Below are 15214 nucleotides of genomic sequence, written 5' to 3' on the forward strand. Positions count from 1 at the left end.
CGTGTCAATGCCTGAAGACATCTTTCCACTCCCCTCAATTTAGATCAACAGATGTTCTTTTCAAGAACTTGTTGAGTCATGTACACTATTCAAAGTATCATTTCAGCTGCACTAAAGCCTGTGTCCCTCCTTTTGGCTTCAAACCAAAAATCACCACCTTGATATAAATACCAAATCATCTTTATGATAATGATCACCATTGGGTATCATTGCCATCACATAAATTGATTTAACCTCTCGTTTCTTCCTGTCACAGTGAAGGGCCAACTCGTGGCATAAACATTCCTAACATATTCCATCACTAATTCAGCTGATTATCAATGCAGTAGACTAGGCAAAAGGATTGGGAGATTTCCTCTCATCGGAAGCAAAGTTTATTCGCTTCTGGCCACCAACCAAAGTGTATTAAATCGCAGTCCGATGGATCTGACGTATGTTGGTCGACTATCAGGTTCGTGTCAGACATGTCGGGCGGTGATCCGCTGAGGCAAGATCGTCCGATGAGGATCCCGCACGAAATGTCTGACACTCACCTGGTAGTTGACCAACCAAGTCGGATTCACCAGACTGCGATCAGATACACTTTGGCGGGTGGCCGGAAGCAACAATCTTTGCTTCCGATGAGTGACCAATGAGAACAAATCTCTGTGGAATGGGGGGGGGGGGGGGTATTACAGCAAATTTTGAACCCACCTCGCAGGTGTTGTAGTCTTCCGAGTCCAGGAGTTGGCAGAGAGTGGGGAGGAGGTCGGGCCAGTTCTGCAACTCGCCCCTTGTCGCTATGGTGGTGATGAGAATGCCGATGGTAGCCCTGATTAGGGGGGAGGGGTCGCCGATGTTCACCAGGCATTCTGTCTTGATGAACTCTGTCACCTGGGCGGGAAAGTTGTGGAAGTGGGCCTTGACGTTGTTCTTGAGGATGAGTCCGCTCAGCGACCTGGTCGGCTCGTCAGCTGGCGTGAAGACAAGGGGAGGGGAATGCACTGTTAGCCGTGACAAAAAAGCTGAGGTCACAGGTCAGAGACAGGATGATAATCACAATATATATAGAGAAACAAAATCTATTTTCAAAGGGAACATTCTCAGAAATCACCTAATCATAAAGTAGACATGCTATACACCTGTAACAATAAAAAACAAACAAACATACACACGCACAACTGATCAATGACATGAACAAATAGAAGAACCAAAGAACCTTGGAAAAGTCAGTATGAACGATGTCTTCATCCATCTCCCCTCACTTCATAATAACTTCTTTCACAATTCCAATTAATCACACCGTGCCTACAGCAATTCTTGATTTTTTCTCATTTAAAAAAAAAAAAATTTTACAGAGTCAATTACATAGTTTAGAAGGATGGCGGGGTGGAGAAGGTTTTAGTCATTGTGAGGAATCTACACAGATCATGGTCAGCAGAGATACTGGACATCACATCACTGGACCATGATCTACAAATCCTCGGCCATCCATATTGGCTAGTACCGACTACCACCCTCTGCTTTCATTAACGTTGCTGACCTCTGCCGAGGGGTCGACTTTGCGGCAATGCATCATCTCACACAGTCCAATTACATTCCCTCTCTTTCCTCACTGACTACAGGAGCTCAACTCATGGGTGACTCACTCTGACGGGGTACTAGGACTAGCCTTGCTTTCAGGCTTTCTCCCGTTTTCCTTATTTTTTTCCCCCTCCTGCCCATTAGGCAAGTTGACTATTTATATCTAGGATGTACAATTTCAATGTGTGGATACTTCTCCATTGAGGACACTTAACATGTGTAGGTACAAGCTACTATATTAGATTCATATGTTCACACTAGCTAAATTTCATACTTTCAATCCAGCATGCATGCAGTAGTTGTTGCTATAACTGGAAAGCCTAGACATGCTGTGAAGCATTCTTTCTGTCAGGAATAACCTGTGCTAAAAAGTTATGGACAAGGCATTTGACATGCCGGGAAACTTTTCTCGGAAAGGTTAATCACACTGTCTTATTTGATGCATCTTTAAAAGGGGACTTCCGGACCAGTCAAAAGTTAGTCTGAGAAGAAAGAGTACAATTTTACATGCACAACTTCTCTAATTTCTATAAGATTTTTTAAAATCAAATTCAAACCATTATGCTTGTAGAATTTTACTCTATCTTTTGAGACTAATTTTAGAATGTTCTGGATTTCCCTTTTAACTCGGTACAGTACAATGCATTGCTGCACACACAGTCAGACTGGTCCACAAGCACCATTCAGATTCAGAGCGCATGGAAGCATTGTGTTCACTTGCTCACCAACGAACAGCAAGATTTTTTTTTTTTAAAGTGTATTTATGACATCATTCCAAAACCAGTTTCTTCAAGAAATCCATCCAGGAACAACAGAAACCAAGGGAAATGATTCAGCAAAGAATTCAGTTACAGAAGGGTCATCGCTCCACTATCAAATTATCCAAAATATTGATAAGAGTGGCATCTAGGCCTGGGCTTGGTATGCCTCCCATTTGCCATGCCTCCCATTTGCCCTGATGATCATTTCGGTAAAGGGCTCTAAACTTGCCAGACTGTGAGTTTTGCTTGCCCCGGACAAGTAAAAATTCATTCATTCATATCACAGATAATCTATCCTCTTTGCCTGAATGGGCATTTGGGCAAAGTGCTCCATACTTTGAACAAGGAAAGAGCCTATTCATTCAACCTTTACCAGACAGTGCATAAAGAATAGTCAAGTCTAGCTGCGTATATAATAATACACACACATGTGGTCCGCAGACATCACATCCTCAGTGATATACTCGGTTTGTTTACGTTTTTCGGAGTTGGTGCATGGGAAGCCAGGAGGGAAACTACCACTGCTACACACAGTAGTGCTTTGCATGAGTACAGCGTGTGTGTATGAGTATTGTGTTTGTGTGTGTGTGTGTGCACTGCATGTGTGTGGTGTGTAAATGCAGGAATTCACACACTCTTTATTGGGTAACGCTAATAAAAGACATATGCATACACTGTTATACACAGGCACTAACATGTTGAATACAATACACTTGTACAATCATTCTGTACATGACAAAGGTTGTATGGGGGAGATCAGTGTTCAAATCTTCGCATCATAATTTGAGATCGAAGTACACTAAAATACGTGACTTAAAGCAACCACGGCTGCTGAATATTGGCGTTCTGTAAAATTTTCATACTATGATCCTCAGGAGACCCTCACAAAATGATTGCAGTAAATTCTTCTACCAGCAACAATGGTAGATACTTATATGCCCATATTAACCCTATCGCAACCACAATCATATTTACAGCACTAGAATCCTGCATACCATCATGTAACCTGTGGTCTACACACATTAATCCTTTTTATGATAATGATTCATGTTATTCTAATATGCTTGCAGTATGCATTTGTTTTTGTTTTGTTGTCTTCTTTTCTTTTCTTCTCTTTTTTTTTTGGGGGGGGGGGGGCTATCTCTCAAATTCGGTTTGCATTGTTCAAGATCTTTTCCTTGGCTCTGTTGTGTACAGAAAGCTGGCGCTTTATGCCTCACTGTCGTAATGTGAGTCAGGCAGGGGCTTGCTGGACGCTTTATAGAATTCTACACATTCAAAGCAAGATGTTTGTTGCAACAGATCAGCACAAAATCAGAACATGGGGGTCCGATTTTATTTCTTTTTTCTTTTTTTTTTTCAAGGCCGGTTCTCCCAAACATGAGAAAGAATTGGAAGAAGTCTGAGTACTCGTACAACTCTCACTTCTCCAACCGTCAGTTTATAGCTCAGATCATTACTGAGAAGAAATTCAAGATCAGTACGATTAAGGGCAAAACATGGCACACTACGCACACAACATCCTTCATTGATTCCGCTATAGGAACATCGCGTCATGCTTGATCAAATGCGGGCTCATTATAATAGCTTTAATAGCGTAATTCAGGTTACACGTGATACCTGAAAACATAAAGTTAATGACCGAGTGCAATCAGTTCCATGAAATATCAACTGTCTAATGATGCCCTACGTTATAGCTACTTCATGCTAATCATTTTGAGCTGAATGACTATAGCTGATGTTAGGGTCATACCCTTTTTCCTAATAATCACTCGGGGAATCATTTTCCAACTTGAATTGATTAGGAACATCAGCTGATGAATATTATTTCAAATGGTATTCTGTATACTTCTATGGAAAAAAAAAACATCAACACACAACTGCTACAGAAAAGATAGTTTTGTGCAGCATAATATGCATAGCAAATTGCAATGCAATACTAGAAATATTATTCCTTATCATTAGGTAAAAACAGATGCCACAAACTATGGGTCAACGTAAAGAAAAAGGAGGGGGAGGGGAAAAGAAAAAAAAACAGATAGAATGTGGTTCTAATCAACGGACTGACATCTATTTTCCCCGTTTTCTCCATTACATACCTAGTATGCCACATATCACGTGATAGAAAACCTTTCACCTACATTGCAATACTGTCCTTGAGGCATCATTAAGAATAGCCCAAACATCCACCAACAAAGAAAAAGATCATTTCTTTATCTATAATTTTTCTTTTTCATTCGAATCTATCCCCATCTGACCCATTGTTTTCTCAATTAAAAGCATTTTAATAGTGATCATTTATATTTTTCAAACAGCAATTTTTATGCACAAATACATGTACATGTTCAACCAACTTCCATTGGTGTTCAATGGTTTTTTAAATCTCCAATTCCAATATCAATTCTTACCAAACTCACCGTTCAACTGATTATAATCCAGAAAACCCAACAATTGTTTTAGCACTAAAATTCTCAAATAGAATAATGTCAGATATTTGAATCAATCATTTGTCTGTTTGAACTGTTATATATTCAATACTATTATACCCAATTAGTTTTTGGTACATTTGACTTTGCATTACATCTATGTATGAAAAAGAAAATTCAGCAATGAAATAAAATCAATCAATCAATCAATCAAATTGAAAAAGTACTAAAAGAGATACACACCCATGTATATGCTTGTGATCATTCTTCAGTATATATCTCGCATCAAAATGAAAAAATTGCAAGTGTTTTGTGCCCTAGTCAAAAGAACAAAAAAAGCAATTAAAAAAAAAGTGACTGCAGAGAGAAAAAAATATGAAACTACTGTTTTTGTTAGTCAGTTACTAAAGCCCCCCCCCCCCCACACACACACACAAAATGAAACAAAAGCATGAAATGCTTGTCATACAGGTAGATGTGCATTGAATACTGCCACTGTACCATAAACACAAAATGCAAAATAGAATGTACCTGATCATTTATATTCATTTACATGATTAGGGCCCAAATAAATACAGCGTCCTTGTAGGCAGTGATTAAGTATGCATAGCACAGATCATCACGACCTTGGGTACTGCTATCAAGCACTTAGCTACTTGCCGGTGGAAGTACAAAAAAAATCCGTTCTTGGCCAAATGTGAAGCTCTACCCGCCTCAGTTTGCTGGTACTGGTCTCACTCATCACACCCTCTAGTCTACGTCTTCAGACCAGAGTTATCAATGATATCTTTTATCCACGCAAATATATGGAACGATTGAATTTTTATCACACAAACATGAACTTTTTTTTTTGAAGTTTCAAGGTTACACTCTGCCTAACTTTCTGAAACAAAAAAAAAAATTGTTGTGCTGAATACAATCTGAGTCATTATTTTGTTTTGTTTTGTTTGGGGATGGGTGCCAACATTCACACCAAAGACAACATTTTTTAGGCTATAATATCAAAAGTTGGTGTACAATACCAATGGAGAAGAGGGAGCAAACCATGTATGCTAGATCAGCGAAGAAACAAAAGCAAGAATGTTCTCAGGCAAGAGCGAAGACACATAAAAGATAAGGTTGGACTTTCACTTTTTGACTGCAAGTCATTCCAAGAATGAAACCAAACCAAAATCAGTTGATTTCAGACAAGATCTTTTGTGGATAAAACTGTCGGTGTAAAAAAATAATATTTCACACGATGCTCATAACTGCTACTATCTTGCTGTGTTTATTAAACTCTACTTTAACTTCAAAGGCTACAATAAATTTGCCAACATTGGACATTTTCTATATCACAAATGAGAATCATTGGGAAGCTTGAATGTCAACACCGAATAGCAATTTGTACAGAAGCAAGTAATATTAAACTCGTCTAGAAAGAAAAAAAACTGCCTGAATATGTACACAAAGTCAAGCCTGTGTATCTAATAGTTCAGAGTATGCTGCATCAACTGCCCCCCCCCCCCCCGTGAATTCTAATTGGCATTATTAAAATAAGCTTCTGTCAACTGTTATGTGGGTTTAGTGTCTCAAGTATGCATGATGAAGTTGAAAAAAAAATCATGTGATGTATTACAGCAGATCTACACCTTTGCCTCACTATTAGTCTTGCAGCGGGCCCAATCCAATACTTTGTGGCGGACAGGCCATGAAATTTATCCACCTGGCATGACAATATTACCACGCTCTCTCCTCCCACTCCACCCAGCCCAGAGTGACGTCCGATTTGATTAAATGTGCAAAACGAGTTGTTGCCGCGGCACACATCTACATGGATGATACTTTTCCGGTAAAACGAACTGCCGCTCCGCTTACAAATTAGAGGCGAATATTCAGAGTAAAATCACGGGAGTAGAACTGGTAACTGATATAGGAAAGTTCAGTGATTTAAAGGGTTTAATAGATATTTCAATAAAAATAATGTCCGCCCAATCAAAACATTCAAATGAGAAAGCCAATGATATCACTGCATCCCAACCATCGGAGCTTTCTTTTTAATACAGAAAACATGTTTTGGTTGATGATAAAGGAGCTACTACAACCCACTGATACTAGAACTTCTTGTTGCCAAGTTAAATTAAGGAATGATTCAAGATGGAAAGGACTTTTTTTTTAATTTGATGAAAATTTGTGTTTGAGGTCAACTGGAGACACATGCCACAATTACATCATCTCATCTAATTTGCATAATGACTCTAAACAATATCATAGCTTACTGATAACCTGGGAAACTGGAGAATGAAGATGATTTCATTTTTTTTTTTTTTTTTACATTTTGTGACCAAATCTAGTACAACTACTACCACTCTGTTTGTGTGACTTTGGCTGCGTTTATCTAACTTGAGAGGGAGAGAATCACGTTTCAAAATGTATTTTGAATGGCGTTTATGAACGTGGTTTGAAACATGATTTCGGGATGCTGCATTTATCTACACATCGTAATGGTAATTTGAATGTTGTCACTGAAGAGCTGCTTTGTGTTGTTCGACCTGGGAAGCAGCGGTCAGCTGAGGCAAGCCCTTTTTTGTATTTGACGGCATGCATTGCGAAAATTACAAGATGCTTACACCACAAAGGTCCACATTACTGAGTAAATGCATTCAAAGCTGTGAATATTTTCCCCAAGGACCGACATACACAAGTAAAGGTTGCAGCATCAAGCTACACAAGATGTATTCCATCCATGATGCCACACTTGTCAATACTCAAGAATCCAGATTATATAGATGTATCAAATTGTTGCTATCAGAGGCATCTCTTTGGTCATCGGGAGCATCTTTTCTTGAAAATGGTATGTAGCATACACTAGTTTTAATGATGAGAAAATAAAACGGTCTATTGAACAAGGAGCATCAATATTATCAAAACTTTCCATGAGACAAGATTTGAAAGACGTCGAGCATAAAACCAGACTATGTATGTACCCACAATGACTGTTAACCTCACAAAAGCAGGTGGAGATACGAATCCCTGCTTTCTTTCCAGTTTCCAAGAAGGGTACAATACAAACATGTGAGTTTCAAATCCACGAGTGTATACTGTGTGTGTGTGTGGGTGTGTGTGTGCGTGGGTGTGTGTGTGTGTGTACATGAGTTCTATTTTCTACCAGTACCATTGTAGCTCATCGTGGCTGCCTGTCCTCACCATACTGCATTCAATCCCACACTTAAAGGGATGGTACAGTATTGGTGGAGATGAGAATTGGGCTTTTCACTTTTTGCGAGATACCAAGAAAACACTTATGATATAGTACAGAGCATACCATTTTAAGAGGAATTCAAAGTTTATTTGATGAAAATCGGGTTTGGAATGATTGAAACATCCAAAAACAAAGTAAAACAAAGCGATCGTAATAAAGTGTGGGTCCCACACTTTATTAGAATCGCTCTTTTTTGGATATCTCAGCCATTTCAAAACCAATTTTCATCAAATAAACGTTGAATTCCTCATAAAATTACATGCTCTTTCATATTTCATAAGAGGTTTCTCATTATCTCACCCAAAAATGTTAGAAACCTGAAATTAGGTCTCAACCAAAACTGTACGATCCCTTTAAGCTCTTGTCAACACTAATAATTCCACACAATATAAACTTGTCTACGTGTATGCTATATTTTGATTCTTGTCTCCTGCAATTCACATTTCTTGCCCCTCCCCCCTCCCCCACCATCTTTTCTTACCTACTGCTTTGAAACCAGGCAGTATTGTGTTTGTATTTTGATTCTTTACACTTGCCAGCATTCCGTTTACATGCGTAATTCTCTGACAGGAGACAAGAGGCCTAGGGTCCTACACATGCACAAAAGGATTGAGCATTTGAAAGGAGCTCCTGTGATATTGTTTACTCACAAACAAATACATCCCTAATAATGCTCCAAAACATGGATCATTCACCCACTGATGTCTTTTTTCCCCCTTCTTTCTCAGAGTCAATCCATGGGAGAACAGTTTGCGCACACACACACACACACACACACACAAGTATTATACCATAAAAGAGATCCTTTTTTATATACTGGTGATACTGCATTATGAAAAGACCCAGACTATTTTTTTTTTTTTTTTTTTGCGATTTTTGAGGGATGAGGTTTGATGCAATATATTTCATATCATATGTATTTTGCCCCAGCACAGGAACATGCGCTGCATACCATACATAACCAATAGAGGACAACAGCCAAATAGTCACTCTTCTAGCTTCAAAATCCTCAAACCTTAGAAAACACATTTCTGTGGTTTGGTGCAGTGATTTTTAAGTTAAATCATATTTGACTAGTTTAGAGTTTCTTAAAAGGTTATAAAAAAAATATTTCATATGGGTCCACTGTCAACTAGTATACTATTGTGTGTGTGTGTGTGTGTGTGTGTGTGTGTGTGTGTGTGTTTGTTTTGGGGGGGGGGGGTTGGGATTTGGGATTGCAGAATTTGCAAAATCCTAAATCTCATTAGCTCAATCTATAACTTATTCTTTAATTAGCGACAAATTTTTAAGGGATGAAAAATTGACATATTTTTTTACCTTACATTTCTTTCCAATACTGTGCAGACAGAGCAATTCAAACAAACAGGGAAACTGACCAAATATGATACAAACATAGAAGAATGGGACTCCACTGAGATGAAATCCTTTTTTTTGTGTGTGTTAATTTCTATTCAGATAAATCAATGTAATCTGTTCCATCTAATCTCTCTGCAATACGTGTTAAAACAATGAAATCAAGAGTTGGATATTTAAAGAGGATATTTAATAAGACAATTGACATCTCTTCAGCAAAATTATCCCAGGACTTGAGCAATTACTATACATATGGTGTGGGACAAGCACAGTATGTGTATATTACAGATCTCTAGTCTGCGTGTGTGTGTCTGTGTGTGTGTGCTGCATGTTTGAGCATGCTGTGTGTGTGTTGTGTGGTATGTGTGTGTATCTGTTGTGTGTTTGCAAGTCTGTTTCTGTTCATTTTGTTAAACTTCTCAAAATTGCCCAGAATTTCTTGGTGACACAAGTTGCTGACACAAATGTTAAAAGGGTAAATAAAGCTGCCATACTTACCTGTAGTAATGGTCATCTCTCAAAAAATGACAGTTAAAATAAAAACCAGGCAGTGTAAAAATAACAAAAACACATATAAAAAGCCCCCCCCCCCCCCCCATCAAGGTCATCTACTGACCCACAAACTCCAGAGGTCATGTTCTATTCTAGTCCCATCACACAAATAATTTAGCCACTCTTGCTTAGATGAGCTACGTGGGTTGTACAATATCAATAGTGCCTGTCTCGAATGTTGTGGTGCACATTGTGGGAAAACACAACAGGGTCAATTTACTTTTCTTATCAATAATTGCATCCAAAAACAAACACCATTGTTGTCTTTTACACATGATCTCTATTTGGGTTGGCTCACAGATGGTAGGCTTTTAATGAACTTGCAACTACTCATCTGGATATAAAATGTCCATCGGACATGTCATCTGCAGAGTGCACTTAACATCAGCATTACCTACAAGTATTGGTAAAAAAAATTATGCCAAATTTCTTAATCCCCCCCCCCCCCCCCCCCATTTGTGATCAGGTCTGGAATTGAAAATCCTCAAGAGTCGGAATACCAGTGGAATAAGTGGTTACCATGGCAACGAAAGCATCAATTTCCTTTTTTTTTTTTCTTATCTATTACATGCTATCTCTAGAAAACTGGGCCAGATCATCTGGAGTAATTAGAACAAAATAATTAAGTGAATACTACTGTATGCAGAATATCCACGGCAAAAGGAGAAGGCAGCTGATTGCAGATAAATTAATGGCATTCTGCAGGCACTATGACTATTTCTGATGCTGTATAGTTGCTCAGCAATGAAGCCTACTGAAATTGGTAAATTTGAAAAAATGGAGTTGAAAATGACGCCCCATAATCTCAGAAGAGCTGATGCAGTGTAGACCGTGTCTTTGATTCCTATTCCCTGTAGCACAGATGTACAATCGCACAATTCACAATTGTATCCACAACTTGAACCTGCTCAGAATATGTCTTTTGAAGGATGGGTTAAGGGGGGTGGGGGGGATGGGTTAAGGGGGGGGGGGGGGAGTAGGGGAGAAAAGGATTTGCAAATACGGCAGTTGTTGTTGCTGTTGGCAATGATTATGAAGGGCAGAGATGGACTCAAGTCTGGATGATCTGGGCATAAGGCTCACTTCCAGTAGGCCAGTTTTTCTCCCGGCTGTGACACATTTCAAGATCAATGAACTCGGTACTGCCACTGCCTGCCTACACACAGCCCATGGGGGCCTACAGAGGCATGGCAAAGCCTTGCATACTCCATCACAGCGCCTCACAGTGCCATTTTTAATTTCTGAATGATATGCATACAGTACATGCTACTGTATAGATGTCCAGTCCTCCTCAGGACAAGTATAAGTACTTTAAAGTAATATCCATGAGATCGTTGTTTATGGTACCTTAAAAACAAACTGCATGATATCATTTATCTATGGTACCTTAAAAACAGATACTCAAATCAATTCTATACACATTTTGATAATGATTTAGTTGCATTCTTATCTACTTTACCTTTGGTATTTAGTGATTTTACTTTTCAGGGAAATCACTGCATGAGGCTTATCCTGTACAGGGATTTGCTGCATACAATTCCTACTGTCGTATACACAAATTAATCCAAAGAGCAAGCCACAAGCTAGTCCTCCACAGTAATGAAAAGGATACAACGTGCGAATGATAACTTCCAATTGCTGAATTATTGTCACTTTTATCAAAGAGGATGAATTTCTAGTTAATTTGTTTTTAAATTCCCAGTGATAAGCTTTTATATAATCTTAAACATGAAGTGGCTCACTTCTGTGAATACGATCACACATGCAAATTATCCACATGTAGTTACTTGTAACCAGATAATTGTGATGCAAACATTGGGACAAATGTCAAGACATTATTATCAGTCCGTGCATGTTACTATCTCATATAATGTACATTGGGACTTTGATACGATAGGGAGCATGCGGGGCAGAGGGGGGGGGGGGGGGGGGGAGGGGGAATTGCTTGATAACAAAGGACAGTATTCCTCTTTGGTTGAATGTTTTAAATTATCATAATCATTCAGCCAGCACAGGGTGCCTGCAGGCTTGCAATGCCAGGACCCTGCCCCGCTGTACAATCGAATCCTCCACATTTCAGACACACATAGGTTTTAATGCATGTGTATGCTTCTGGGCACCACTGGAGACTACTGTATCTGACTCCTGCACTTGTTGAACTTTTGACGGGGATGCAATCTCCTTTCTCCCTTCGTCTCATTTTGATGCGTTTTTCACCGTCTTCTGAGCAATCCCTTCATACGTCTCCTCATGGGGGGACCACCCTTGAATTTAATCAAAAACCACTTCTCCACGGAGGCATCATTTCTGAAGCGCGGTTGCACTTTTGCCTCTGCCTCTAAGATTCTTCTTTTTTGCTGTTGTTGTTGATGCTCCTAGGGACGTAGTTAAAATTCAACAGGTTTGACTCTTCTTTGACATCCATATTCCAAAATGCATCATGGAACAAGGTCGCTTCAATCAATGTTAACACCTCGATGATGCTCTTTGCCCAACAGTAAACACACGGATGGCCCACAATCAATCAATTACTTTAATGGAAGTTGTGCTTCATAATCCTCCAAAATTTCCACCAGGCTTTGCTTACAGTTGGCTGCTGACACAGTAGCATGTGACAGAAAGCAACAGGCTTTTAGCAAGTCATCTTTTGCAGCGAAAGTTGGGGCACTTGTGTGTTAACCAGTTCCGTTCTCTTTGCAATTATCACCATCGATCAAATGTGACTCCTCTAGCTATTTAATTTGAAGCAAAAAAGATAAATTAAATGGAGAGGAAAATATCTTAAAGGATTTCTTTTTACATCTTTGAAATATGTTTTGTCTTTGTCTTTTTGTTTTGTTTTTTCCATCCACAGTGCTACATCCATTTTGGCATATCATAGCATGCTAATGGAATGGAAGTCTTCGATCTTGATTGTTTCCGACCAAAACTGACACGACCACCCAACTCCCTTCTAAAAAGCATCAGTGCCACTGGAAGGGGGTGGGTGGGGGGGAGAGGACGATATGGGGAGGAAGGAAGCATAAATTTAAATGCTAATTTATGAACGTGCCACACGTCAGCTTCAACCTGCTTTGTTATTCCACCTGCTCGCCGCTGGCAGCCAGCACCGAGGACATTCATGGTGCGTCACTTGCCCCTCTCACTATTCAATACCTCGGGAACATCACAGCAAGAGAGGGGGACTGCAATTACATAATTAAAGCTGTCTACCCACGCGCTACACCATGATGGCTACACCCACATGATAAGTCCACCTACACAGGCTGGGAAGGAGTGATCTTCAAAGCTGCTAAAACTTTGGAGCACACTCCATCGTACCAGTTTGTTGTGGGCCTCGGAGCAGACATTATTTTGCCAAAACATTCTTGGATTACAACACATCACACAGATTCATTTCCTAACTGGAAAATGGTTGAGGATGATGGATGAACACTAAATTACTTACATCCTTTCTCCACCTACACCCGCTCTCCTTCAAAAACAAGCATTCATGTGCACACATGATATCATCACTCTTCTCCATACCCAAAACAACCCGTTTATGTTCGTAGCACTGATGATAGATAAAAATGACAAGTTCAAATCTAAGTTGCCTGTGTGTATTTTTTTTTTTCAAAATTTACAAACTGATTTCTGAATATTTAGCAATGAGAGGATTTGAAACAGACTTGTTTCACTCTATAGGCAATAATACCCTGAAATTTTGAACAGCAGGCACTCAGCATCATATACAAATTTGTAATGCTACATGTAGCATGACTGCTAAAAAAGAAAAATTAACACAAAGTTCTTAGCACCCAGTGATATATTTGTGCAATTTTGTTGCGATGTGTTTGAGAATAAATTCTCCTGACTAACCAACAGCACACAAAAAACAGGTCTTGTCAATTATTAAGACTACATACAACACACATCAAAGAAGTTTAAATCACATTACTTTTAGTATACTAATACCATGAATAGATCTATTGAAAAATTAAAACATGCACAACTTAAATACACATACAGTACATGTACTGAAGAAAGAAATAAAAAAGCTCATAATATTTTGTCCAGATCTAAAAGATAAATGGCACTGTACTTGAGAAAAATATTATGAAGAAATTATCATTTACGATGTGGGGCGGAAAAACAATAACCATACGTACATGCACTCAATCTTGCAGGATAAAGATAATTACAGTCCATGCATTTCATAATGGACTCACAAAATGTACATGTGTATGTCTTAGAGCAGAAATGCCTGGCAGTAGCAGGCATCATAGACCCTGTTTACAGTGCGAGGCTCAGCCGCGGCCCAGCCCACCTTCATTTCAGTGTAAACGCGCAAAAGGCCAAATGCGAGGCCAAAATTGGCCTCGCATTTGGCCTCGCTCTAGAGGTGGTCTCGGCCGCGGCCGAGCCCGGCCTTTTCTCAGTGTAAACGCAAACTGGGCCAAATGCGCGGCCAATTTTAGTCTGGCTTCCAAACCCTCTGCCTGTATCTTTCGCTATTCAGGATATTAACCCCCTCAACGTTGAAAACTAGTATAGTTTAAGGTGGTTTTGTCCTGCAAAGGATTTTTTCCTTCGGCAAAAGCCTTTGCCCGAACCGCGACTTTGTCGCCACGGAATTCAGTTGGCAAATGGTCTGAAAACCAGACAATACCAAATTGCGTTTGTTTACAAGCAGAGCGCCACTATGACAAAATATTGAAAGGTTCGAATCAAAAGTGCGGCCGAGCCCTGCAGTGTAAACGGACAAAATTGCGGGGCTCGGCCGTAGCTCGGCCCAGCCCCGCACTGTAAACGGGGTCTTAGGAAAACTGAAACCACAAATTTCTTACATTCCAAATACCTCAGTTTGGGTTGGAAAATGTGCAGGACTTCTTGGGTAAACTTACCATCTTTCTTCAGCTTTGTCAGAACGAATATGAGATAGTTGTTGAAGTCTGGAAATTGGTTCAGCGACTCAAGTTTCTGGAAGACTCGGAATTAAGGAACATGATACTGACAGGCATTTTATATTATTATTCATATACTTCATCTTTAAAAATATATGAATAAATACATTTTCATCTGTGTCTAGATACAAATGAACAAATGAAGACTTTTAGTAAATACTGTATGTTTTAACCTTTTCTGAAATCAACTAAAACCCATTACAATCATGAGAAACTTCATTACAATCAATGCTTGATTCAAAGCAATAATTTTTGCATTGAGTTTTGTTGTCGTTTTTTGTCAACAAGTAGTGCAATTCAATGCTTGAATCATACACTAAAGCAATGTATAGTTCTTTTTGAAGGACAAAAAAAAATTGACAGAAACTA

At 39.2% G+C, this 15214-nt stretch overlaps 1 protein-coding gene across 1 annotated transcript in view; it reads right to left on the bottom strand.

Moving 5' to 3' along the window:
• LOC139727339 (transportin-1-like) overlaps positions 1 to 15214 on the bottom strand; it is a 68363-nt gene that overhangs the window by 40012 nt on the left and 13137 nt on the right. The window contains exons 2-3 of the mRNA XM_071638299.1: positions 14786 to 14861; positions 694 to 953 (exon numbers count right to left, since the gene is read on the bottom strand). Of these exons, the coding sequence (XP_071494400.1) occupies positions 694 to 953; positions 14786 to 14861 (336 nt within the window). The remainder of the gene's footprint in view (positions 1 to 693; positions 954 to 14785; positions 14862 to 15214) is intronic.

This window comes from Diadema antillarum, unplaced genomic scaffold, assembly GCF_040938485.1.
Source record: "Diadema antillarum isolate AM-2024a unplaced genomic scaffold, OU_Dant_1.0 seq00000126_RagTag, whole genome shotgun sequence".
Taxonomy (NCBI): Eukaryota; Metazoa; Echinodermata; class Echinoidea; order Diadematoida; family Diadematidae; genus Diadema; species Diadema antillarum.